At 37.8% G+C, this 24,664-nt stretch overlaps 1 protein-coding gene across 11 annotated transcripts; it reads left to right on the forward strand.

Moving 5' to 3' along the window:
- Positions 1-456: 456 nt before the first annotated feature.
- On the forward strand, positions 457-24,216 carry TIAL1 (TIA1 cytotoxic granule associated RNA binding protein like 1). 11 transcript variants are annotated; one of them, XM_079900860.1, is made up of 14 exons: positions 600-731; positions 2,827-2,894; positions 3,388-3,449; positions 8,381-8,477; positions 14,333-14,431; positions 14,671-14,725; positions 14,883-14,970; positions 16,861-16,936; positions 18,868-18,976; positions 19,639-19,734; positions 19,841-19,925; positions 20,130-20,253; positions 20,591-20,730; positions 21,569-24,216. In XM_079900860.1, exons 4-14 carry the CDS (start codon positions 8,466-8,468, stop codon positions 21,693-21,695), a joined length of 1,011 nt encoding a protein of 336 aa, XP_079756986.1. In that variant the 5' UTR covers positions 600-731; positions 2,827-2,894; positions 3,388-3,449; positions 8,381-8,465; the 3' UTR covers positions 21,696-24,216. The 11 variants fall into 11 exon arrangements, with proteins under 11 accessions (XP_079756983.1, XP_079756981.1, XP_079756984.1 ...); XM_079900864.1 differs by lacking the exon at positions 3,388-3,449 and adding an exon at positions 13,065-13,197 and having other exon boundaries at positions 601-731; XM_079900863.1 differs by lacking the exon at positions 3,388-3,449 and adding an exon at positions 13,905-13,987 and having other exon boundaries at positions 601-731.
- The last annotated feature ends 448 nt before the right edge of the window (positions 24,217-24,664 follow it).

Consider the following 24,664-nt stretch of genomic DNA (forward strand, 5'->3'; position numbering starts at 1 on the left):
CTCCCGGACAGCAGTCTTTCTCGCTTCGTTTCCCCGCCTTTTAACGTCGCTTTTATTCTTCCCCTCCCCTCCTAGCACGCCGGCTTCCGGGTCGCCACACGTTTCACGTACGACTACACTCCCCAGAATTCTCTTCTTCGCGTCCCAGCGCGCCGCGGGCGCCGGCCGCCTTCTTTGGACTGCAGTTCCCAGAAGCCCTCTGGGGAAGTGCTTCCCTCTCTCATTTCCAGGACCACAATTCCCAGAGACTTCAGCTTCCTGGCGGTTCTCTTTTTACTCTATCTCTTCTTGAGCTGGCCGGGCTTCGCCGACCAGCCGGCGCACAGCCACGACGTGATCCGTCGTGACCCGGCACAGGGTTTCCTCAGCGGCCTGTTTTCCTCCTCACTCAGTTGTCCCTTTTGCAGGCTGTCGCGGCTGGCCTGAGCGGTGACCTGGCGGGCTGCGCCTGCGCTGTGCCCCGTTTCCTGCCTGGCTGGTGGCGGCGGCCATTTTGTTCATCCTCCTCCTCCTCCTGCTCCTCCTGGTTGGAGCGCAGTGTCCGGAGCGGGCTGGGGGGAGAGAGCCCGAGAGCGGGGTTCGGTGCGTTTTCCTCTGTCCCCAGCCGGTGCCCGTAGCCCCCCTCCCCTTCCTCCCCACCCCCTCCCCTCCCCGGCCCTGCCCTCCCCCTTGTCCCGGGATCGCTCCGTCGCACCCACCATGATGGAAGACGACGGGCAGCCCCGGACTCTGTGAGTACCCGAGACGAGGGGTGCCAGGCGCCGAGAGGCCCGGGCACCGCGGGACGCTGTGGGAGGGAGCAGGAGAGCGGGGCCGAAGGCGGGACTCTTGGCGGCTCCCTGGCCGCGGTGGCGCGGACGCGAAGTGCATTCCTCATCTGTCCCTTTTTCCTTAGAAAGGAAGCTCTCCCTTCCCCCAAACACAGTCACTTCCTGGGGTCCGGGGCTTATTTCGACCTTTTCCTCTCGCGCCCTTCTTTGCAACCTCCTCCTAAGCCGGGTTTCTGCACGCCAGAGCCTGTCAGGCCCGGGAGAGCTCCTGCTACTCCTCTGCTCCGGGGGCCCTGGGCCGGGCCGGGAGCTGCCGGTCCCCCACGGGGGCTGGGCCTGGTGGGGGTGGGACTGGGGGTGGGACCGCAGCCACATCCCCTGCGGGCCGCGAGGAATTAGCACTCACGCCCTCCAAGTCCCCAGTCGCTCCCTGCTCTTATCCCAAGTTGAGCTCTCCGAGGAAGACGGACATTCTAACACCACTCAAGCCCCTACTGTCTTTCTGCCCCACGTGCCCCCGCCCACGCTGTCAGAAACACTTTGCCTAGCGCCCGCTACTTTTAAAGTGCAAAAGGGATCCCTCTTGCCGCCGGAGCATCTTTCCCTTCTTGGATGAAGAAGTTTACTTTGAGCGCTACCTGCGCTAAACTGACAACCAGTTGTTACAGTGGTGTTACCCTCTCCTAATCTGTGGATCGAGACCTTCAGAGTTGGATAAAATGATGTTTTTATCAGCTATTCGATGTGTCTTTTGAGCACTTTTTCTTCTATCTTGCTGTTGCTCTTTACTCTGAAGCCCAGTGTAATGAATGAATTTCGTCTTTGAATCGCTTATTCGAGTTTCCTTTCCTTCCTAATGAAGAGTGATGACTCAGCATTTGCATTCCTTTCCAAATAGTGTGGCAGTCCTTTCTTTTTTCCTGCATTTTTTAAAGTGTAATTTCTAATTAAATGTTTAAGTTGGGCACCTTGGGTCTTCCTAGCCTCTCGAAGCTCAGCACACCTGCCTCGAGTGCAAGGAGTCAGTCAGGTCGCTGCTTTGTTTTCTCTTGCCTCTGCCTGGTATTGATACGATCATAGTTCACTTGGCTCTGCTATCTGATGGGGAAATTACTTTTTGGGGAACAGATGAAGGTGAATGGGTACTTAGGCAGTTAGACTAGTTTCTCATCTCTAGTCCTACCAAAGAAAGTTTGCTCCGTAAAGAAGGTAGATGTCTATGTTCAACATTAATACAAGTTTGTTTTTTTGGCTGGTGGGGGGGGGCTTACACTTTTTTATTCCTACTTCTCTAATGTCTCACTAAAGTATCTGCTATCCCTTTTGAGAATTTGAGGTCAACTTAAGTACATCAAATGCTTGAATGGGAAGTCTGCTTAGTAGGAAGTTTTGTATCAATATTTATGTTTTGTGCTGTCTTCCATTTCTGCTCTCTTTTCCCAGAAAAGAGAGGATTGGGACAAACTTGAAATTTGTCCTCTAACATCTGTTGAAGCCAAGACTTGGTATTTAGTTAGCAATGTGTTCTTTGATGGAAGCATCTGGGAAAGCTGGATTTAGGCCTAGCAAGCATGTATTTAACAACGATAAAAGTTACATAGTATTTAAAAATCTGAAATGTCATCACATCATAATAGTTACTGAATAATTGGTAAATCCTCAAGGCATATTTCTCATTAACTGTATCTATCTGTTCCTTATGAAGAATTCCTGTTTTGTCATGCTAAACAAAATGCTATTGCAGTACCTTTAATTCATACAAGCACTTTGCGTCTGCCTTCTCATCTCCATCAGATCTTAGACCGTAGACTAATAAGCTAACTTCTTTGTCACTTATTTCCTACCTCTACCTTCTCCAGTCTCCTGTTCTTTCTCAGAAACACAATTAAGTTGTCTATGTTTACAGTTATCTAAAAATGTGACATGTATACATATAAGTAAAGAAACATCTTGAGCTTCGTTGTACCTGTATGTCAGTATATGTTTACTATTCTGTCTTCCTTTTTCCTTCTCCCACTCTTCTCCATGGGAAGGATTTTTTTTTTTTTTTTTTTAGACAAGGACTGCTACATCTTCCTAGGTCTTAACCCTGCAGCACTTAGTTCACTGCCTGGAACATAAGAGGTACTCAAATATTTTACAATGATTATACTTCCTTTCATTAAATTAATATTAAGTCCGTTTTTAAAAAAGTCCTGATTGATTTAAAATTATATAAGCAGACATGATGGTCATATGTGGTGTGGTCTGTTGATTTTTATATTTTTTGAAATTTGAAATGTAAAATTTTGAGATAAAAGCAAATGTTTCACATTTGGATTTTTGTCAGATTTTAATAAAAATGCGTATTTTTTAAAGTGTTCATTTTACATATTTCTCAAAGGGTTCTTTTAGATACAGGTAACATGATAAAAACTTTGAAGGTGACTTTAGAGGTTGATACCTAGTAGGGTTTTTTGTTTATTTATGGAGATCCTTCTTTTATTTTACATCGTGATCTTTGGATTAGGCTTTCAAGTGGCTGGTATGTTTTAAAAGAATGTACTCTTAACAAAGCTTATCTTAAACTGTTTCCTTAATATGCCTGTGTGTTACTAGTGAGGTTTTTTTCCTGCAGACACACACAAGCTAAGACATATGGTTCTATCATCAGAAAACAATATGGTGTTTATAGCCTAGGTAGGTCTTTAAATATTCATTACCTACAGTATTACTAATTTATTTGATGGTATTTAAAGTGATATAGAATTGCTTTGATGTTGAGCCTAAAATTTGTCATATAGTTTCTTTGAAGGTCTGTTTTCTGATGTTCTTTGCTCCCATTTAACATTTTTTGTATTGGGGGGTAAATGTATTGGGTATCTTGGGATCTAAAAAAACAAATGAGATCATGCTGTATAACACTGGTGTTGGAAGTGAACTGCCTGACACCTACCTTGTGGGACCCACATTTCAGATTTGTGTTGTGTGTAGCTTTGAGTACAGTGATTTGATCCATGGTATATCTGAATCTGTTACACAACATTAAATTGTAATGGTGTTCTATTGTAGTTTTATTTTCTTCATCTACTCGATGCACCAAAATGAGTAGGAATTGTGGATCTGGAATTATACCATGTTAGTGCAATGCCATCTTTAAGGCCGTTTTTTCCCCCCGATAGAGACTCAGTCAAAAGGAGGAAATAAGCCATTCATTTAGAGTATAATCTGAACATCTAAGGGCAATAGCAGTAAATACTGTTAAATCCCATTATAAAATTGATTAGCTGTACCATACATTTGGCTATATTGTGGCTGTAATTAAACCTCTCATACAATTTAATCATATTTTCTGTTTCTTTAAAATGTATGTGTATGTGTGTTGATATTCCTTATATAGTTGGTCAGTTCACTTGTACCTCCTGCACCTTTCCTCCACCCTGCCTCCTTCCTAAAATGAAATATCGACAAATTGATCAGCACATTAGAGGCCCATTGAAGGATATTGTTGCAAAATCTCCTCTTATATAGGAATTTTCAAGAACAAAAGTAAAAATATTACTTAGCCATAGTGTCTTGTGTAAAAGTGCTGGTAATTTCAGCCTTCGTAGGGCTAATCTTCTCAGAGTGAGAGCACATTCAGTATTGAAAAGTGTGATTAGTCTTCTGAAAGGCATGATGTTCTTAACTTAAAATTCTGCCTGGTTGTACATAGGAAGTAGTTTGGCAATGTGAACTTTTGCCTGCTGTGAAACTGCCAAGTTCTAGTCTCAAATTTGATTTTAACCCTGACTTTAGGGATAAAGACATAATTTTCCATTTTTAATGCATTAGTTCCTACAGTTCCTGTTCTTAGAAGACAAAATAGACCTAAGGTTTGCTTTTTTTTCCCCCCTTGAGTTAAAAATCGTTTTGGAATTTCCTAAGTGTTTACTCTTTGGATTGATCTCACTACAATAATTTGAGCCATTTGTCTTTTTCTGTTATTTTGTATGTGTTCTTCAAGTAGAAATTTTATATTTAAACCCTTGGAACTTTAGAATGTGTTGACGATTTTATAACCAAAGCAGAAAGAAAGTGAAGTGTAGATGATTTAGAAAGAAAAAGTAAATATTTCTATATGCTACCAAGAGATGATGTTTTTACCAGGTCAAGAGTTGAATATTTTTGTTAGTATTTATTTTGGGACAGATAATTTTATGATAACGTAAAGGTACTTAAGCTGTATAGTATTTTAAAAGCTGTAAAATGTTTCTGTATTAAGTGTTATGATGGATGAAGGCAAATGTAGGTGAATGAATTACAGAACTCTGAGTAAAGGAAAAGGCAGTCTCAGGTTTCTGTATAATTTAGGTGAAATTATATGGCAAATTATCTCCTTTTTATCCTGGCAAATTAAGATGTTCTACATGTTGTTATGGAAGGCCATTTTTATTTTTATTTTATTATTTATTTATTTTGCGGTACGCGGGCCTCTCACTGTTGTGGCCTCTCCTGTTGCGGAGCACAGGCTCCGGACGCGCAGGCTCAGCGGCCATGGATCACGGGCCCAGCCGCTCCGCGGCATGTGGGATCATCCCGGACCAGGGCACGAACCCGCGTCCCCTGCATCGGCAGGCGGACTCTCAACCACTGCGCCACCAGGGAAGGCCCTGGAAGGCCATTCTTATATTAGTTTTTGGAGTTTGCTACTTTACCAACTGAACTTTTAGTGGAGATATTTGAAAAGTAGGAAACCTTAAAACTAAACTTTTTCTCTAAGTATTTCATGACATTCTAAACTTGCGTTAACCTTTTGCTCTTTGTTATCAGTGCTTGAAATATAAATTAATATATCTAAATGTGCCTCTAGAAATTCTTCAGAATCTGTAGTTGATTAGAAATTGGTTGACTTGGAATAAAAATCCTGTGAAACAGTAACAGCTTTGTGACTGTTAGGTATGTAAGGTAGTTAATGCCCGTGCAGTTTTTTCCTGGAAAAATCATTAAACAGTCATACAGATTAAAATTATTTAAATCATTTACCGTTTGTTACATTCAAGTGATAATTTTAACTTTGTTGCTAGTTAGCTTTGATATGTGAAAATCAGTTTTATCCACTCCTATTCTCTTAGAAATGAGCTAACTATTAGCATTTTAGGTTAGTTGAGTGTTAACACTTCAGAGACCAAGGTCACTGTTCATTTTCTTTACAGATAGGTCTACTTTGTACAAAAAGAAATTCCATGGATACAGGTTCACAAACCCCTATGAGTTAAAAAAAAAAATAGGCAATTGTCTGGCTAGCTCAGAAGCCTATAACCTTTCACTACTGCTGGGAAAAGTATGTCACTGCACAGCCTACTGATGGGTCTGCTCTACTTTAAATATAACAAAAAGGTGGCATAGTGGACCTAAACCAGTTTGTCACTGGTTTAGTCTTCCATTTAAGTAACATTGGACTCGTGTTTCATTTTTAGAGCGTGTTAAAGTTATTGGCACCCATTGCAGTGAAATTCTTAGGTGAAAAGAAAATTGCTATTCATTCTTAATCAAATTTTTTTTTCTTTTTAACACTTAACCTTACCTTTCTTAGTCTTATTTTTCCCTTTCAGAGTATCCTGTCTTAAACTATGGCAACTGTAGATACAAGGCTTATATTGGTCTCAGTACATTGTTTCCAGATGTTAGGTATTATAGTTAGGAAAATAAAACTTATGTCCTTTTACTTTCCAGAAGAAAATATGTTAAATTTTATAAATGTTGTTGGTTTATGAGGATCATAACTGATGTGAGTTTTAGGAACTATATGCTGAGTGCGAGAAAGACTTAAAGTTTATTAAGCTAAATTAAGATAGATCCATGGTAAAGAAGATGTGGTACATATATATAATGGAATATTAGCCATAAAAAGAAATGAAATTGGGTCATTTGTAGAGATGTGGATGGACCTAGAGTCTGTCATACAGAGTGAAGTAAGTCAGAAAGAGAAAAACAAATACTGTATATTAACACATACATGTGGAATCTAGAAAAGCGGTACAGATGAAGCTATTTGCAGGGCAGGAATAGAAAGGTAGACATAGAGAACGGTTGTTTGGACAGGGTGGGGGGGGGAGCGGAGGGTGGGATGAATTGGGAGATTCGGTTTGACATAAATACACTACCGTGTGTAAAATGGATAGCTAGTGGGAACCTGCTATATAGCACAGGGAGCTCAGCTCTGAGCTCTGTGAAGACCTAGATGGGTGGGATGGGGGAGAGGGAGGGGATATATGTATACATAGAGCTGATTCACTTCACTGTCCAGCAGAAACTAACACATTTTAAAGCAATTATACTCCAATAAAAAAGAAAAGAAAGAGAAAAAAGATCCATGATACAAGATGGTCATCTCTGGGTGGTGGTGTTCTTTTCTTTTAAACTTATGTGTATTTTAAGTTTCTTATACAAAATACATACATTCAATTTGTAATTTTTAAAAAAATCTTTAGATATGTTATAGTCAAAAGTATACCTGGGGGCTTCCCTGGTGGCGCAGTGGTTGAGAGTCCTCCTGCTGATGCAGGGGACACGGGTTCGTGCCCCGGTCTGGGGGGATCCCGCATGCCGCGGAGCGGCTGGGCCCGTGAGCCATGGCCACTGAGCCTGCGCGTCTGGAGCCTGTGCTCCGCAACGGGAGACGCCACAACAGTGAGAGGCCCGCGTACCGCAGAGGAGAAAAGTATACCTGGATTTGTCTTAAATTTTCTCTGAATTTCTAGAGAAATCTTTATATTTGCTTTGTTATCTACATTAAGATGTATTTGGTTGATTCTGATGCATTTTTGAGTGTGAATTTTATTTTACCCTGCTCTCCTAAAACAAAACTATGAAGACCTACCATCGATAACAATCTTATTAGCAAAGTAGAAAGAACAAAATCCTTCAATCTTTGTGTTTTGCTATAACTTTAATTCTCTTCTTTGTTCATGTAATTGCTTTGGTTGGGGGTCTAAGGTAAACTCACCTTGTGTCTGATATCCTTCTATGATCAGGTGTTTTAATGAATCAGTATTTGTGGTATTATGTGTGTGTGTTATACGTTATTTTGAATTGTGTTTCATATCTAAAAATTATAGTTATCTTGAGACTGATTTAAATTTTTATTCTAACAAATAAGATGAGAAAATGATATATAGGTACAGAATAATATGCTTTGGGTGGGAAGCAAGGTCATATTGTTTTGGTTTTTCTTTTTTTTTTTGGCCGTACATGGGCCTCTCCCGCTGTGGAGCACAGGCTCCGGACGCACAGGCTCAGCGGCCATGGCTCATGGGCCCAGCCGCTCCGCGGCATGTGGGATCTTCCCGGACCGGGGCACGAACCCGTGTCCCCTGCATCAGCAGGCGGACTCTCAACCACCGCGCCATCAGGGAAGCCCCTGATTTGTTTTTAATAGAGTCTTTTGAAGTGATATTTTAGTGACCTAAGAATAATTATTGCTTTCCTAAATGAGAGTTAATCTTACACTCAAAGGATCAGGCTTAATTGGAAAAATTTTACTGAAGACAGAGGAAGTTAAAATGAAATAAAAGATGATGAGTAGATGATAATGCTTTAGAGCTAGAGCTGAAGGGAAATAGCTGATTTTTTTCTTTCTTTCTGTACAGATACGTAGGTAACCTCTCCAGAGATGTGACAGAAGTTCTTATTCTTCAGTTATTCAGTCAGATTGGACCCTGTAAAAGCTGTAAAATGATAACAGAGGTAAGATCTTCCCAGTTCCCTGTGCTGACAATTAGCATAATGTTTAACATTTTGAGATACATGAGTTGATTAGTATCATTTTAAGTTTCAAGTTACTAGATGGATAGATTCATGTTGTGTTGACTTATTTGATTTGACTGACAAACTAGGTTTAGAATGGAGTTTATCTGAGAGGACAGAGTTTCTGTGCTGTTATTTTCAAAGGGTCCTTCATGATGTAGTTATCTTCAAGTGATTCTGCTTATGTAAAGTTGTTAGAGCTTATCTCAGAATGTTGAAAAACTAGGTTATATTTCCAATAAGAATGTTATATTTCATATATTTCCAATAAGAATTGGTGTGTGTAGAAGAACATTAGGTTATTATGAGCATAGTGCCACACAAGCATCTTCAGCAATTTTAGTAAATGCTGACTGAACAACTTTATGTAGATAGGAATTTAAATTGTTAGGATAATTTGTTTTCCTTTTTTTCAAAAAAATCTTACTTTTTATACTTTCCTGGTTAAGACTCTGGAGCAGTGCCCAATGACTCGGTTTTCAGTTTATTTATTAACACTTTGCTTTTTCAACTATTTAGTATGTACCAGATACCATGGTAAGTGCTAGGGATACAGTGGTGAATAAAACGGTTCCTGGCGCGATAGAATTTTCCAGTCTATGAGGGAGACAGAGGAAATAATAGGCATTAATGATATAGGATAATAAATAGTGTGGAAGTTGATAGTTTCAAGTGCTATAGGAGCTTGTAGGTCCGTACAGTCTTCAGTCAGGGGAGGATTCAGTGTCTAGGCTGAAACCGAAAAGGATAGTAATGGAAACTGGCTAGACAGGAATTTGAGAAAGAAGGGAATCCAGGTAGAGAGAAGAATGTTGATCAAGCCTGGTAGACAGAGAGCGGGAGTGCTTGTGAGATAGAAGGAAAGATAGAAACCATAATGTGGTTGGAGTTTCGAAAGGGATTAGTCTTAGGAGATGCCGGGAGATGAGGCAGGAGTGTTCAGCAGGGGCCAGAGCTGTGCTAAGGAGTTTGTGTTATATTCTGAGACGGAGGGGAACTATTAGAAATATGTAAAGCAAAGTGGCCTTTTGATCTTCATTCTTAACTAATAAGGATAATTATCACTCTTTTCTGGTATATTATCTCTTCTTTCCTTCCTGTCTTTGATTATTTATTCATTCTTTCTTTAATTAATCAAAAATTTACTTTGTACTAGGCACTGTTCAAAGCATTGGGGATATAATGCAGAGCTAGACCAGTGAGGTTCACAAGAGTTTACATGTTAGTGGGAGTATTGTAAATAATAAGTAAACAAGATAATTCTGGATAGGAGTAAGAGCTTTTAAGAGAATATAACAGTTCTGTGATGGTGATTGCAATGTTGGTGCTGTATAGGCTAGGTGGTGAGGGATGACGTCTTGCTGCAATTGGCATCTGTATTGTGAAAGTAATAATGTAGGTTCTTAAGGAGATGGGAACTGAAGTTGCATAATTGAATGTTGAGGCTTTTTGGTTATGATCTGTGATCTAGAAATCTGTAATCAGTGGGCAGTTGACTCAACCAAATTCTAAAAGATCAAATGAGTCTTTTTTAGACTATGGATGTTTGGTATGGGACCAACATGGTAATGACTACTATCAGAAATCACCTCTTTGAGCTGAGATAGGAATAACAAGATGGTGCCATCTACATTAAGAGCTGGAGGCAGAGGGAACAGCCCATACAAAGGCCTTGTGTTGGTAATGAGCTTGGTGCATTTGTGGAACCAAAGACCAGGGTGGCTGGAACCTGGTGAATGGTGGGAAATGAGTGTAATAGAGTAGGCAGGCAGGGTTTGGAATCACATAGGGCAGTATGAGCCATGACACAGTGTTTGGATTTTACTCTGCAGTGGGGATTTTAAGTAGGGCGATGAAGTATTCTTTTTTATTAATTTATTTGTTTGTTTGTTTTTGGCTGCATTGGGTCTTCATTGCTGCATGCAGGCTTTCTCTAGTTGCGGCGAGTGGGGGCTACTCTTCTTCGCGGTGTGTGGGCTTCTCATTGTGGTGGCTTCTCTTGTTTCGGGGCACGGGCTCTAGGCGCGCGGGCTTCAGTAGTTGTGGCTCGCAGGCTCTGGAGCGCAGGATCAGTAGTTGTAGCGCACGGACTTAGTTGCTGTGCGGCATGTGGAGTCTTCCTGGAGCAGGGCTCGAACCCATGTCCCTTGCATTGGCAGGCGGGTTCTTAACCACTTCGCCACCAGGGAAGTCGTCCTGATGAAGTATTCTTATTTGCTTTTTTTTTTTTGGCAGTACGTGGGCCTCTCACTGTTGTGGCCTCTCCCGTTGTGGAGCGCAGGCTCAGCGGCCATGGCTTACGGGCCCAGCCGCTCCGCGGCATGTGGGATCCTCCCGGACCAGGGCACCAACCCATGTCCCCTGCATCGGCAGGCGGACTCTCAACCACTGCGCCACCAGGGGAGCCCCTTATTTGCATTTTTAATGTTACTTTATTTGGAAAATGATTTTTTTTTTTTTTTGGTGGTACGCGGGCCTCTCACTGCTGTGGCCTCTCCCATTGCGGAGCACGGGCTCCAGACGCACAGGCTCAACGGCCATGGCTCACGGGCCCATCCGCTCCGTGGCATGTGGGATTTTCCCGGACCGGGGCACGAACCCACGTCCCCTGCATTGGCAGGCGGACTCTCAATCACTGTGCCACCAGGGAAGCCCGGAAAATGATTATTATATGGAGAATGGATTGTAGGGGGCAAGAGTGGAAGGAGAGGGAAACCAGCTGTGTTTATTTCACTAGCCTAGGTAGGGGATGATGTTCTTTAGAGTCATAACCATAGAAATAGAGGTAGATAAGTTTGGGATACATTTTGGAGGTAGAATCAGTAGGACTGGATTGGCCGTGGGACATAAAGGAAGACATCAAGAAAGACCCCTTAGATTCTTGTTTGCAGCTGTGTGTATGTTAATGCTGTTTGCTAAAATGGGCATGGCATGACTGAGGGAGACACAGGATTGATTGGGGGTGGGGAGTGGTGGGAATCGAGCTCTGTTTTGGCAATGTTAATTTTAAGATGTGCATTAGACATATAAATGGACGTCATATGTAGGCAGTTGGATAAACTGTTTTGGAACTCTAGAGAAACCAGTGTTGATGATACTAGCTTACAGTGATAATTTGAAGCCATGGGACTGGATAAGATCTAGCTCCTAGATCTAGAGAGAGCGCTGAGAGAGAAGAGAGTAGAGGGGGCCTAGGTTCGAGCCCTGGAGCATCTCAACACTTAAGTGACATTTATAGTTTGAGTTAAGGAGGAAGAAATACTTTCTGAAAGATCCTCCAGTGAAGAAACAGGAAAACCAAGAGAGTATGGTGGAATCCACAGGAGAATATTTAGAAGAGGAGGAGAGTTGTCAACAGTTTTGAATTCTGCTTGAAAGTCAAGGTGAGGACAGAAAAGGGATCACAGAGATGGCAGGGAGGTCATTGGTGAGCTCAACATGAAGTTTCCTTTCCATGGTTGGGTTGGAAACTGACTGGAGTGGGTTTAGGAAAGAATGAAATGTGAGAAAGTGGAGAGTCGCTAGAAAATTTTTGAGAAACATTTGATACATATATTTTTTAAAACCTGTGTGCACAGCCAGCCATATGAAGGGGTAGAGGAGTTTGAAGTGAACTTTCATAATTTATCTGTATTCTACAACTCCTATATTTGAACTTGTAAATAGTTGTAAAATTTCATATTTCTTTGTCTTGACATTTATGTCATCCAACAAAAATTGGTGACAACACCGTGGTAAGGACACAGTTGATTTCAGAGTGTCACTTGGTGGTGGTGTAAATGGGAAACTTTCAAAGGGCATGAACTCATGAACTCTAGTACAGACTATTCGTTTCCTTTCATAAATTTCATTTTAGGGTATGAGAAATCCCTTTCCTCCCCTTAGTTTTATGATGTTTTACTTTAGATACTGTTTATCGTAGATTCTAGCTTTCCCTGTATACTATAATAAATGTATATTATCAATTCTAAGGCAAATGTTAAAAAATTTTAACATCTCTGACAGTGACCAAAAATGGTGTCTTAAATGAGATGAAATGCAGTGTGATGTGAATATATGTGTGTGTGTGTGTGTGTGTGTGTGTGTGTGTGTGTGTGTACATGTATGTACATACATCGAATGGGATCTGGCCTACTACTAGTTAGATAAATTTGAAGTCAGTATGCACGAGTAGACTAGTTTACTAAAGCCCGTTGTTATCATAGTTCTACAATTGGACTCCTGTATGTTTTGCTGTGGTTAACAGTGTTTTCCTTAGAGACCATCAGGGCAGAAGAGGTAGGAGTACAAGGAAAAGTTGACTAGCACAGTGTTAGCTTCATATTTACCTTTAAACCTTTTCTTCAGTGAGTGTTACTGGTAAACGTTAACTCTTCTACAAAAGGAATGTTTGGAGTCTTTTCCCTATTTCCTTTCTCTGCCTCCTGAGAACAGCATTCACGTGGCTACAACAATAGGATTTTTGTATGAGAGCCCGTAGTAGTTTTCTTGTCAGTATTAATGATTACGCTTTTTTCCCCCCTCAAGGAAATGCCTTCTGGTTGCTTCACCACTATTGTTTTAGACGTCTTATTTTGGATTTTTCTGCTAAAACTTCCCTGGAATGAAAAACAGTGGTTGTTGAAAAGAGCTTTATTTTATCTGGTATTTTTAATCCCTTGTAAGTGCAACTGGAATTCCACATTTTAAACATTATTTTTAGATATTTTACATTGAATAGTGATATTTTTAACCTTATGTAAAAAATATATTTGTACAACTGTATAGCTGTTCAATATAGGTTGCAGTCTTATAAAATTCATTTCCATTTTGGTTCATAGGTGTTACAGTTGTTATATCTTAGGTACTTTCTCATCTTATATTGGTGTTTTATATTCATTGGTGTCATATTAGGTACTCACTTTTTTTTAAAATTTTTATTGGAGTATTGTTGATTTACAATGTTGTGTTAGTTTCAGGTGTACAGGAAGGTGAATCAGTTATACATATACTTATATCCACTCTTTAGGTATTCACTCTCTTATATTGGTGTTTTGTGATATAAAATTTTAGCTTTGTTGTGGAATATTTTATTCAGACACATTTTCAGAAAATCTTTTCTTAATCACTAGTATATTTTTCTGGTCTTTGGAAGACCAAATTCAAAGTGTATAGACTCTCCAGAGCTTCAGAAGATTTTGAAAGGTAGGGATTTCATTTCAACAGCTGGTTATAAATCTGAAATTTTTCTTTTTTCATTCTTATTCCTTCCTTGTACAGAAAAGAAATACATAATCTCGTCTTATTATATGTATCAATAGTACTAATCCTAGTTTCGATCAGGAGTAAAGTTTGTAAAGTTGGTTCATTTCTGTATTTTTTTTATAGTCATGGGATACAGTTTATGAAGGATTATGATGCATAAATAGAATTCATCCCTTTGAAAATAATGTTGGGAGAGAAGAGCAGTGGTAAGGAGTGGTCCTTATCTCTCAAATCTGAACTTGAGGTTTTGTTTGGTCTAATATAAACTTCTGTTTTATATTTAACATACTTCACCAGAACTCTGTACTTTGATTTAATGCTGGTAGTCATGATTCTGTACTGCTTTGTAGTTCTGTTTGAGTACAACAGTATTCTGAGGTGCAAAGTCAGGTATAGGTGTAAATCTTATTTTTAAAGTGTTAGGCTTTCATAAGCTTATGCAATCTCACCTCGTACATGCCTAGCTATCAGTAATGTTTTTTCCTGGATTTTCTTCTCAGCAACCCGATAGCAGAAGGGTCAACTCTTCTGTTGGATTTTCTGTTTTGCAGCATACAAGCAATGACCCATATTGCTTTGTGGAATTTTATGAACACAGAGATGCAGCTGCTGCATTAGCTGCTATGAATGGGAGAAAAATTTTGGGAAAGGTAAGATAATAAATGATGGCATCTTATGAGTATATATATTTGCATGTCAAATTAGTTTGTATTCTTTCTTAGCAAGTTTTTAACAAATGTTCAGCTCTGCCAAGTGATGGTTTTGCTTTATTCAGCCTAGTGCTTTTACCAAAATAATCCTGCTTGATAAAATGATTTAATAAGTGGTAAGTGTTGTGATTCATAATGACATGCCTAATAATTTTATTAAATATAATCTTTATTTTTAGGAGGTCAAAGTAAACTGGGCAACAACACCAAGTAGCCAGAAAAAAGATACTTCCAGTAAGTACTCCTGCTGCATTTTACTGTGGAAGAGTTCTGAAATTATCCTTGGCAGCATTACCAGCTCAAATAGGTTTTTTTCTTCCTTTAGTGTTGCCTAAAAAAGGTTTAGTACCTGACTTCTTAAGTATTTGATTACCAAATGCTTTGATTTCAGATCATTTCCACGTGTTTGTTGGGGATTTGAGTCCAGAAATTACAACAGAAGATATCAAATCAGCATTTGCCCCCTTTGGTAAAATATCGTAAGTATCATAATCAATACTATATTCAGTAGTGATAGGCAAAATTGTACATGATTAACTTGTATCAGAATTAAGATTTTCTTTCCCTAGTTAGTGTGATTTTTGTTTGTTTTGTTTTTTTGATTAGTAGATGTTGTTGAAAATGTTAATGTCATTTCAGTGTTTTGGGGTCTTGTTTTCATCTAATCCTGTGTATAACATGTTAAAAATTAAGTGATTCTGTTTGTTATCTTTAAAGCAGATGTTTGGGTGGTAAAACTTATTATAAAGTCCAGCTTTTTGTCAAGTGTTTTCAAATTTTGGTGGTTAAAGATATGGGTTAACCAAAAATAAATGATTCATACTGTGTATTAAACTTTTATAGGAGGAATTTATAAATGGGGAAAGTAGGTAAATCCTTGGATATATTGTGAAATTGGAAATGTACATGTTTAATTATAATGATAAATGTGTTTTGATATTTTAGCTGAAAAGTAGCATTATTATAGTAGTAAAATGTTTCAATGTCTGAGCCATAAATGTGGGATTAATTAGTAGATATTTCTGTTAGTGGTATTTGATTCTGCTAGGGTAGGGCCCAATTGTGGTTTGATTTTCTTTTTTTTTTAAACAAAGTTGGTGCTCAGATTTTGCTGTATGTTACTTGATCAAATATATTGGAAAATTTAAAGTGTTAAAAGTTCTATAAAATGTTTATCACAATTTATCTATCTGCTTAAAATCACTTTATTTTATGTATTTATTTCCTATAGATTGAAGTTAAACGTTTTAGTACTACTTTACAAAAATACGTTTCACCTAAGAACAACAGTATTTCTCTCTGCAATTTGTTGTTCTATAGATTTAATTTATTTGATAGATTTAATTCTTAATTTTCTATTTTGATATTTACTTTGCTTTTTAATCTAGATGTGGTAAGTAGTACTGTTTTAAAAATCAGTATAAAAAATAATACAGGTTGCTGTTTTTCAATCTATATTTATACCTGAGACCTGCAGTTTTTCTAAAGTCCAAGTCACAATTAAAAGTAATAGCATTCTGGTTATTTTGCAGAATTGCTCATAAGAATGGACAGGATCTTGAAGGCTAACTGCAAGGAACTGTGCACACTGGAACTCAGTTGTAGATTTTTTTCTCATTTCTATTTATTCTTATTATACATTATTTATATATACATATTTTAGTATTTACATTTTAACATTCTATATTCAGTGGAGTTCTATATTTCCAATCATTTTAACTTACTCACTAAAATTTCTGTGTAAATTTGTTGTTTTCGTACTGGTGTGCTTAGCATTGTTGTTAGTTTTTTATTCTCCTTTCTTAAATTTCTGAAAATGTCAATTTTTCAAAATTTACAGCTGCCCAAACTCCAAAATGATGGTAGAGAATTGACCAAGAAAAATAAAGAAATCTGTTAACAGGCCATGTATGCCTTTTTAATTCCTATTTTTTCCTCTTTTTCAATTTTTTAATATTTCATATATTTTGTATCACTAGGCAGAAGACATTTAACTATTTAGAGATTGCATGGTAAAGTAGTTAGCATTGTTACAGTAATTTATAGAACCAGTAAACCTTAGAGGACACTAGCGAATAGAATATTAGAAAAGGAAACTATTGTTCCTATTAATCTTCAAATTTGAGCATTTAGTTTAGAAAGCACAGGCTGTTTGATTAGGTTGCATGTTTATTACATGTTTTTGTCCTACTGCTTTTTTCTAACAGGTAAAGAAGCGTTAGGGAGAGTTCAGGAATGGCTGTAGTTAATTAGGGCTAACTGGAATTTTATTTAAAAAAATGCTCACAATACAGTGTGTGTGGTTCCTTTTAGTTTTTATTTTGAGGATGACTTTTACTTCCCTCATTTAGCTGTGCTTCTTTTCACAGGGATGCCCGAGTAGTTAAAGACATGGCAACTGGAAAATCCAAAGGCTATGGCTTTGTATCTTTTTATAATAAACTGGTATGTTCTTTCAACTCAATTTGAATTTAATGCAAAATTTAGTTATTAATGAATATTTTTGGATGTTGACTACAAACAACTATTGTGTAATTTTGTTTTAATAATAAGGTGTAGTTCATTCTTTTTTTTTCATAAGCTTGGAAATAACTGGGAAAAATAGGCTGATTATAATGAAGTATGTTGAAGCTTGCATTTGTGACTTGGTAAGGGTAAGATGTGTTAGAAGTAAAACTCACAACTAGGACAAATGAGCTAATCTCAGAATTTGAAGGGAAGTTACATTATATTTGTCTTGGGACTTCCCTGGTGGCACAGTGGTTAAGACTCTGCATTCCCAACACAGGGGGCTTGGGTTCAATCCCTGGTCAGGGAACTAGATTCCACATGCATGCTGCAACTCAGGATTCGCATGCCGCAACTAAGGAGCTCACCTGCCGCAACTAAGACCCGGCATAACCAAATAAATAATAAAATAAATAAATGTTTTTAAAAATTATATTTGTCTTAACCATGAAAATCTCAATTTTAACTTTCTTAAAATGCTTTTATTTATTTATGTATGTATGTATGGCTGCGTTGGGTCTTAGTTGCGGCGTGCAGGATCTTTTGTTGCAGCATGCAGGCTTCTCTAGTTGTGGCCTGTGGGCTTCTCTCTAGTTGTGGCGCATGGGCTTCTCTCCAGTTGTAGTGCACCACGTGGGCTCTGTACCTGGGGCACGCGGGCTCTCTAGTTGTGGTGCGTGGGCTTAGTTGCCCCGCAGCATGTGGGATCTTAGTTCCCTGACCAGGGATTGAACCCACATCCCCTGCGTTGGAAGGCGGATTCTTAACCACTGGACCACCAGGGAAGTCCCTTAACTTTTTAATTATTATCCATATTTTTGTAGCTGGGACGTTAATGACTACAGCAAATTATGTAAATGAAATTTTAAGCAATTCGTCTTGATTTTTGCATGTATTTAAGAACGAGGTACCAAATATCTAAGCATTTGCATTAACTGTAACATCAGATAATAAAATGGGCTTTGGTATTAATGTTTTGGAACAGTTTCAACAACCTAAATTATTTACATTTTATTGAAGCAGTAAGATAAAGGGCAGGAGTTGTATCCTTTTTTTGCTTAGATTCATTGCAAATTCACATTACTTCCTAAATTCATTTTTTGGGAATTCCCTGGCAGTCCAGTGGTTACAACTCCTCACTTCCACTGTAGGGGGCATGAGTTCCATACCTTACTCAGTTTATTGTAGAACTCAATTTTACAGCATTCTAAATCATAATGCAGAAGTCTTCCGTCTTAAGTTTTAAATCTTGTGTCATAGTCCATTGTTATTAGAATGTAGATTGGGGGAGTTAGGTGGTATTTAGACCATAGTATCAAAGAGTTTTTAGATACTTCAGTAAAAGTCATATTACAAATCAACCATAAAATTAAGATATTTGAAAACAATTTTGTCCTTTTTTTTGGTGATCAGTGGGATTGTAATTTTCTCCTTTTATGTTTGAATTATAATTTCCCTTGATGATTAAATGCTATCCTGGGTTTTTTTTTGTAAAATACTTTAATTTATTTATTTGGCTGCACTGGGTCTTAGTTGCTGCACGCGGGATCTTCAATCTTCGTTGCAGCGTGCAGGATCTTTAGTTGTAGCGTGCGAACTCTTAGTTGCGGCATGTGGGATCTAGTTCCCTGACCCGAGATTGAACCTGGGCCCCTTGCATTGGGAGCGTGGAGTTTTAGGTACTGGACCACCAGGGAAGTCCCTATCCTGGTATTTTAAAATCTATAAATAAATATTGCTTTAATGAGTCACTTACTGATAAGATTTATTGGATCCAGAAGTGCCAATGTTTTATTTCATCTTAATGAGTCTTATGAACCACTCTTTTCTGTGTTTGTAATTGCTGTTTTTTTTCTTTTTCTCCGTAGGATGCAGAAAATGCAATTGTGCATATGGGAGGTCAGTGGTTGGGTGGTCGTCAAATCAGAACCAATTGGGCCACACGTAAACCACCTGCACCTAAAAGTACACAAGAAAGTAAGATATGTCTCCTTTATATGTTTTTATGGATACTTCACAAAATCATGTATTAGTTTAGTCTTAATTTCTTAACATTGAAATTTTATTAGCATTTCAAGACTCATTTTATCTTCAGTATAATTGTGGGAAAATAACTGGGCTTTGATGCAAATATATTTGGAGCTGTGAACCAGGTGATTTTATAGGTCAGATCATAGTGTCAAGGAGAAAAAATTCTATTTCTCCCCACAATGAGGCATACCTTAATAGTATATGGTAATCAGTTTTATAATGCTGTATAACCATCAACTTTTTTTTTTTTTTTGGCTGCGTTGGGTCTTCGTTGCTGCGCGCGGGCTTTCTCTAGTCGCGGCGAGTGGGGGCTACTCTTCGTTGTGGTGCGCGGGCTTCTCACTGCGGTGGCTTCTCTTGTTGCAGAGCACGGGCTCTAGGCGTGTGGGCTTCAGTAGTTGTGGCACGCAGGCTCAGTAGTTGTGGCTCCTGGGCTCTATAGATCGCAGGCTCAGTAGTTGTGGCTCATGGGCTTAGTTGCTCCGCGGCATGTGGGATCTTCCCAGACCAGGGCTCGAACCCGTGTCCCCTGCATTGGCAGGCAGATTCTTAACCGCTGCGTCACCAGGGAAGCCCCATCAACATTTTTGTTTTCTTTCTGCATATAGATAACACTAAGCAGTTGAGATTTGAAGATGTAGTAAACCAGTCAAGCCCAAAAAATTGTACTGTGTACTGTGGAGGAATTGCTTCTGGGTTAACAGGTACAGTGTCTGGTTTTTCTAATCCCCTTCTCTGGAGCTTCATCATTATTAGCAATTTCATGATAACATGAACCTTAAATATTCTATTTGTATGTTTGTTTTTCAGATCAGCTTATGAGACAGACATTCTCACCATTTGGGCAAATTATGGAAATCAGAGTTTTTCCAGAGAAGGGCTATTCATTTGTCAGGTAAAATCCTACCTTACGTTTGATCCCCTCAGGTATCAGAGTTTGTTATTTTAGTACTTCTTTGCAATGTAGAACTTTAAACTCCTACATGATGTACTTTAGGAAAATACCAAGTTGATACTTATAAATTAAGGAGTTTCTGTATTACTTACTAAGTACTTAAAAAAATAAAAAACAAAAAACTTCATTCTCATCTTCTCTTAGATTTTCTACCCATGAAAGTGCGGCCCATGCCATTGTTTCGGTGAATGGTACTACAATTGAAGGACATGTTGTTAAATGCTATTGGGGTAAAGAATCTCCTGATATGACTAAAAACTTCCAACAGGTAATCCAATTTTTCATAGCACTTTTTAAGGTCTCCTTCTTACATATCTACATAAAAGCTTTAGAAATTGTAAAAGAAAGCAAACAAAAAAGTAAAGCATATAGCTGCTTTCAGTTGATTTTATTAATGCTATTTCAAAAGTGATTATTTTGCGGTATTAACTGAATCTTAATACTTTCTTTTCACAGGTGTCACCACCCCAATAAACTTAGACAATGATAAATAACAGAGTCCTATTCACATAAGGGTGCTTAGTTTTTCTCTTCCTTGTCTCCCACTTTCTTCAAATACTGTGTTTCTTACTTGTTCCCTAAAACAGTAATTTGCTTTTTCCTAGGTTGACTATAGTCAGTGGGGCCAGTGGAGCCAAGTTTATGGAAACCCACAACAGTATGGACAGTATATGGCAAATGGGTGGCAAGTACCACCTTATGGAGTATATGGGCAACCATGGAATCAACAAGGATTTGGAGTAGAGTAAGTTGTTTTGAGTTTTTCCAGTATAGAAACACATAGTTCTGACAAAAGGAATTAAAAAGTGTGTTTTCCTAGGGAGAATCTATTTAAGCTAAATACATTGAACTATGTGGCATTAACTATGTGGCATTTATAAGCATTGTAGAAACCTTACGAAAAATGAATTATAATGCTAAAAATTTGCTTTTTATTATCTAGGTGGAAAGGGAGTTTGGGGTAACATGTGATGTGTCCTCCTATCTCTATGAGCAGTTGGTAGAATTTGATTTACATTTCTAATACACTGTTTTATCTACTTGTTTATTTTTTCATGGAAAAGATCTTTGTCTGGATATGTTCAGCAATTTAATGATTTATGCCTGTTGGCTTGTGTGAGAAGTCTCTGAAATTTATCTAATATAAAGTAGCTCGCTTTTTTTCCTTTGTTGATAGATTGCATTGGTCCCTTGTGCTTTTTCTAGCCAGCCCAAACCTTTGTTTTCACCAGTTCTTCCTCCTGCTTACAAAGTAAACTGGTGTTTTTAAAATTGTTTATAAATTGATATACCATGTGTGCAAATATATGGTGGGTAGATGATGAGTTTAATCATTTGTCATTTTTAAAAAATCAGTTTTGAGATACTTTTCAGAGAAGTCATATGTTATCTTAGCAAAAATTTAAGACTAATATTGGAATATATATTTTGCATATATGGATATATATGATTTATTTCTTTGCTCTCTGTTTTAAGTATGTTGATTTCTTGTTTATGATTAGACTCTGCTTGACTTTTGTATAACTGTATAGATAATTTTTTCTTTGCATTTGCTGAAGATTTTTTTTTTTTTTTCTTCCAAGTCAATCACCTTCAGCTGCTTGGATGGGTGGATTTGGTGCTCAGCCTCCCCAAGGACAAGCCCCTCCCCCTGTAATACCTCCTCCCAACCAGGCTGGATATGGCATGGCCAGTTACCAAACACAGTGAGCTGGGACTCTAAACAAAATGTAATTCATGATAGCTTCAATTTCCTTGTGACACTCTGAAGACATGAAAGTAGACATCGGAAAATGAAAATATTTATTTTAAAAATTGAAATGTTTGGAACCTTTAGCACAGCTTTGCTTTGGTGAAGGACACATGTCTTCTAGTTCTGCCTTTTTAAGTTTTTGTTCATGATGGATATGAACATGATTTTTCTTTGTGTACAAAAACTACAATAAAGTCAATTAAGACAATTCTGACTACAAATTTTGATATAATAGGAGAAATGGGTAATACATTTTGATTCTTAGATACTCCATTTTTATCTTGCTGTTCAGTATTTTAACTCACTGTGTTTTTAAAAGAGCAAAAAAGGGAGGATCATGGAAAACTGGGAATCACAAATAAGTTCATCTTGAACCTTGATACTCCCCTCCCCTCCCCCAAGGTGGACCACATTTGAAGTCAGCAGAAAGAAAGTGTGATATTGAGAAGAAATGCATGATTTTGGAGTCGCTTTGGAGGAAATACTTTCTCTGTGCCTAAAGAAACTGAAGCCAGACTGATAAAAGAAATTTTGCAACCTAAATAAGGAACAGCATTGTCTGACTTACTTGAGCAAATATTGGTGGTCCAGATTAAGACATATTTTTAAAACTTTAAAAAGTGTTGATTATTAAAACTGTAGTAAATTACATTTCATTTTGGGGGGAAAATTCCAAGTATGGTGTTTGTATTAAAGTCAGACAGTCATTCTTATGCTTTTACATGAAGTTTAAATGATATACATTGTAAATATTGAATACAGTGTTTAAAAAGCATGCTTCAACATAGAAGTAGCAGCAATGTAATTATTTGAAGTAACACTTAACACACTCCACTGCATTGAATGCAGTGGATGAATAAGAATGTTTAAGACTGACATTTCCAAGGTTGGCTACTATGTAAAATTAAAATTATACAAATTACTATACAGAAAAAGCCTTAATTTTAATTTCATACAAATCTTTGATGCATTAGTACATTTTAAAATGTCATTGGAAATTAGATTTCTTTTTTTTTTTCCTTTTTTTGCTTTATATCATTTGGTATGTAAATACCTTGATTAAAACCTTGTAAACCTATTTCAAGGTTCCTATAAGTTGTATAGTACAGTGTTTTTAAAAAATCTTGGGGTGTTTTTTAAAATTAGATATATTTTGCCCGAGAATTTTTTTAACAAGATTGCTAAAACATCTTATTTAGACAGTTTGATGTACCAATTTATAATTGGATATTCAACTTAAATAGTATACAGAGTTGTGACTTTTATTTTAATTAATTTTTTCCTTGTGGGTAGTGTGCATGGGATGACAAACCTGAACAGAGGCTGTGAGTTGTATGAGTGCAGAGTTTGTAAATGAATTGATTGGGTAAGATTGACATTTGCTTCTGAGGTATTTTTCAGGCCATGTGCATAAAATCTGCCTCAAATTTCTATCATAGCAGGAATGTAAAAGAGATAAAAATCCTTTGTTTTTGAGTTCTGACAGCTAGGGGGTGCAAATGTTTAGGCAGCGTATTTGAAATGTTCTGAGGTCTGGGCACCAAAATGAGAAAACTCTTTACAGTTAAGTAATAAGATTCAGCTAGCACCCACAGATTACTGTTTTTTAAACTTTTGACGTCTTACAGTTAGCTTTAAAATAATGATGGTTTTATAAATTGATCTCCACAATAATTTTGGTATTTTCCTTCTTCCCCCATTTAGAAATGTGTTGAACATGAAAATTTACAGGGTCTGAAGTTGTTCATCTTCGGGCCAAATTTTTTATGGCACTTTAGTTTTAACCACAGTACTCATCTATTACACTCTTCTCTTATAAAATTTACCCTTACTTCTTTTGTTCATGGTTAGTGTCTTTGGGGGATGTTATGGAAAAGTTACTTTATATTTTATAAGGAGAACGCTCAAATTAATTATACCTCCTAGTTAAAATTTCTTAAATATATATGAAACTTGAACTAAAGATTTTTTTTATATATATATTGAGAAAAGCCTATTAAAGTCTCAATTTACCTTTTTTGGTCTGCCAGTAAATTAAGTAGCTAAATACAGTACCAGCTAAATATAGCTGCTTGTACATTCTATGATTTAATAAAATGATGCAGACTAGTTATATTCATAGTAAACATATGATTGAAGTGTCCTTCATCTTATCTGAAAGAACAAGATTACATGCTCAGTTCAATTAATGGAAATTATTTCATTTTAAATGGTTTTTAAAAAATAAAGCTACTCACCCAGATGAAATGCACCGTTTTAAAATACGACTGTCAAGCTATTCAAGACTATTTTATAACACAAAGTGAAGTCAGTGCTATCTTGATCCAATTTAAGCCTAAGAATCGTTGCATTTTCCATGTCCATTAAAAACAGCAGCAGAGATTCTTCGGCAGGCAAGAAAATGTTTATTTCATAATCACTCTGAGATTTATTTTGGTGATGTGTTTCTGACTGCCATCTTCTTTGCTCTCATCTCTCTACTAGTATTTCCCCCCGTGCCATTACCACTTGATTTTTATGTCTGCTGGCAGTGAGAGGCTAAAATGACTGGCCAACGTAAGCCAAAGCTGTAAACAACAGTTGAAGTAAGTCTTTCAATAAAGACTAGACTATATGATAAGAGGCTTTTTCTTATTGTCGTTCATTACATAATTATTCCTTGCAGCCTGCCGTGAAATAAGTAATTCCATTTTCTTTTAAGTTCTTAGTATATGGAGTATACATATATTCAGGACCTATTTCTGTGTTCTCTATAAGTGATAAAAGTCTATTTGCTTTTGTTGGATTAAAATTTAATTTCTGGGCTTCCCTGGTGGCGCAGTGGTTGAGAGTCCGCCTGCCGATGCAGGGGACACGGGTTCGTGCCCCGGTCTGGGAAGATCCCACATGCCGTGGAGTGGCTGGGCCCGTGAGCCATGGCCCCTGA

Source organism: Stenella coeruleoalba (genome assembly GCF_951394435.1).
Source record: "Stenella coeruleoalba genome assembly, chromosome: 16".
Classification (NCBI taxonomy): Eukaryota; Metazoa; Chordata; class Mammalia; order Artiodactyla; family Delphinidae; genus Stenella; species Stenella coeruleoalba.

Bases quoted from the DNA above. Each gene is read 5' to 3' on its own strand.
- TIAL1 (XM_079900855.1), top strand. From the start codon at position 700: ATGATGGAAGACGACGGGCAGCCCCGGACTCT. The intron at 732-8,380 runs GTGAGTACCCGA...CTTTCTGTACAG, and splicing joins GACGGGCAGCCCCGGACTCT to ATACGTAGGTAACCTCTCCA. The intron at 14,432-14,670 runs GTAAGATAATAA...CTTTATTTTTAG, and splicing joins GGAGAAAAATTTTGGGAAAG to GAGGTCAAAGTAAACTGGGC.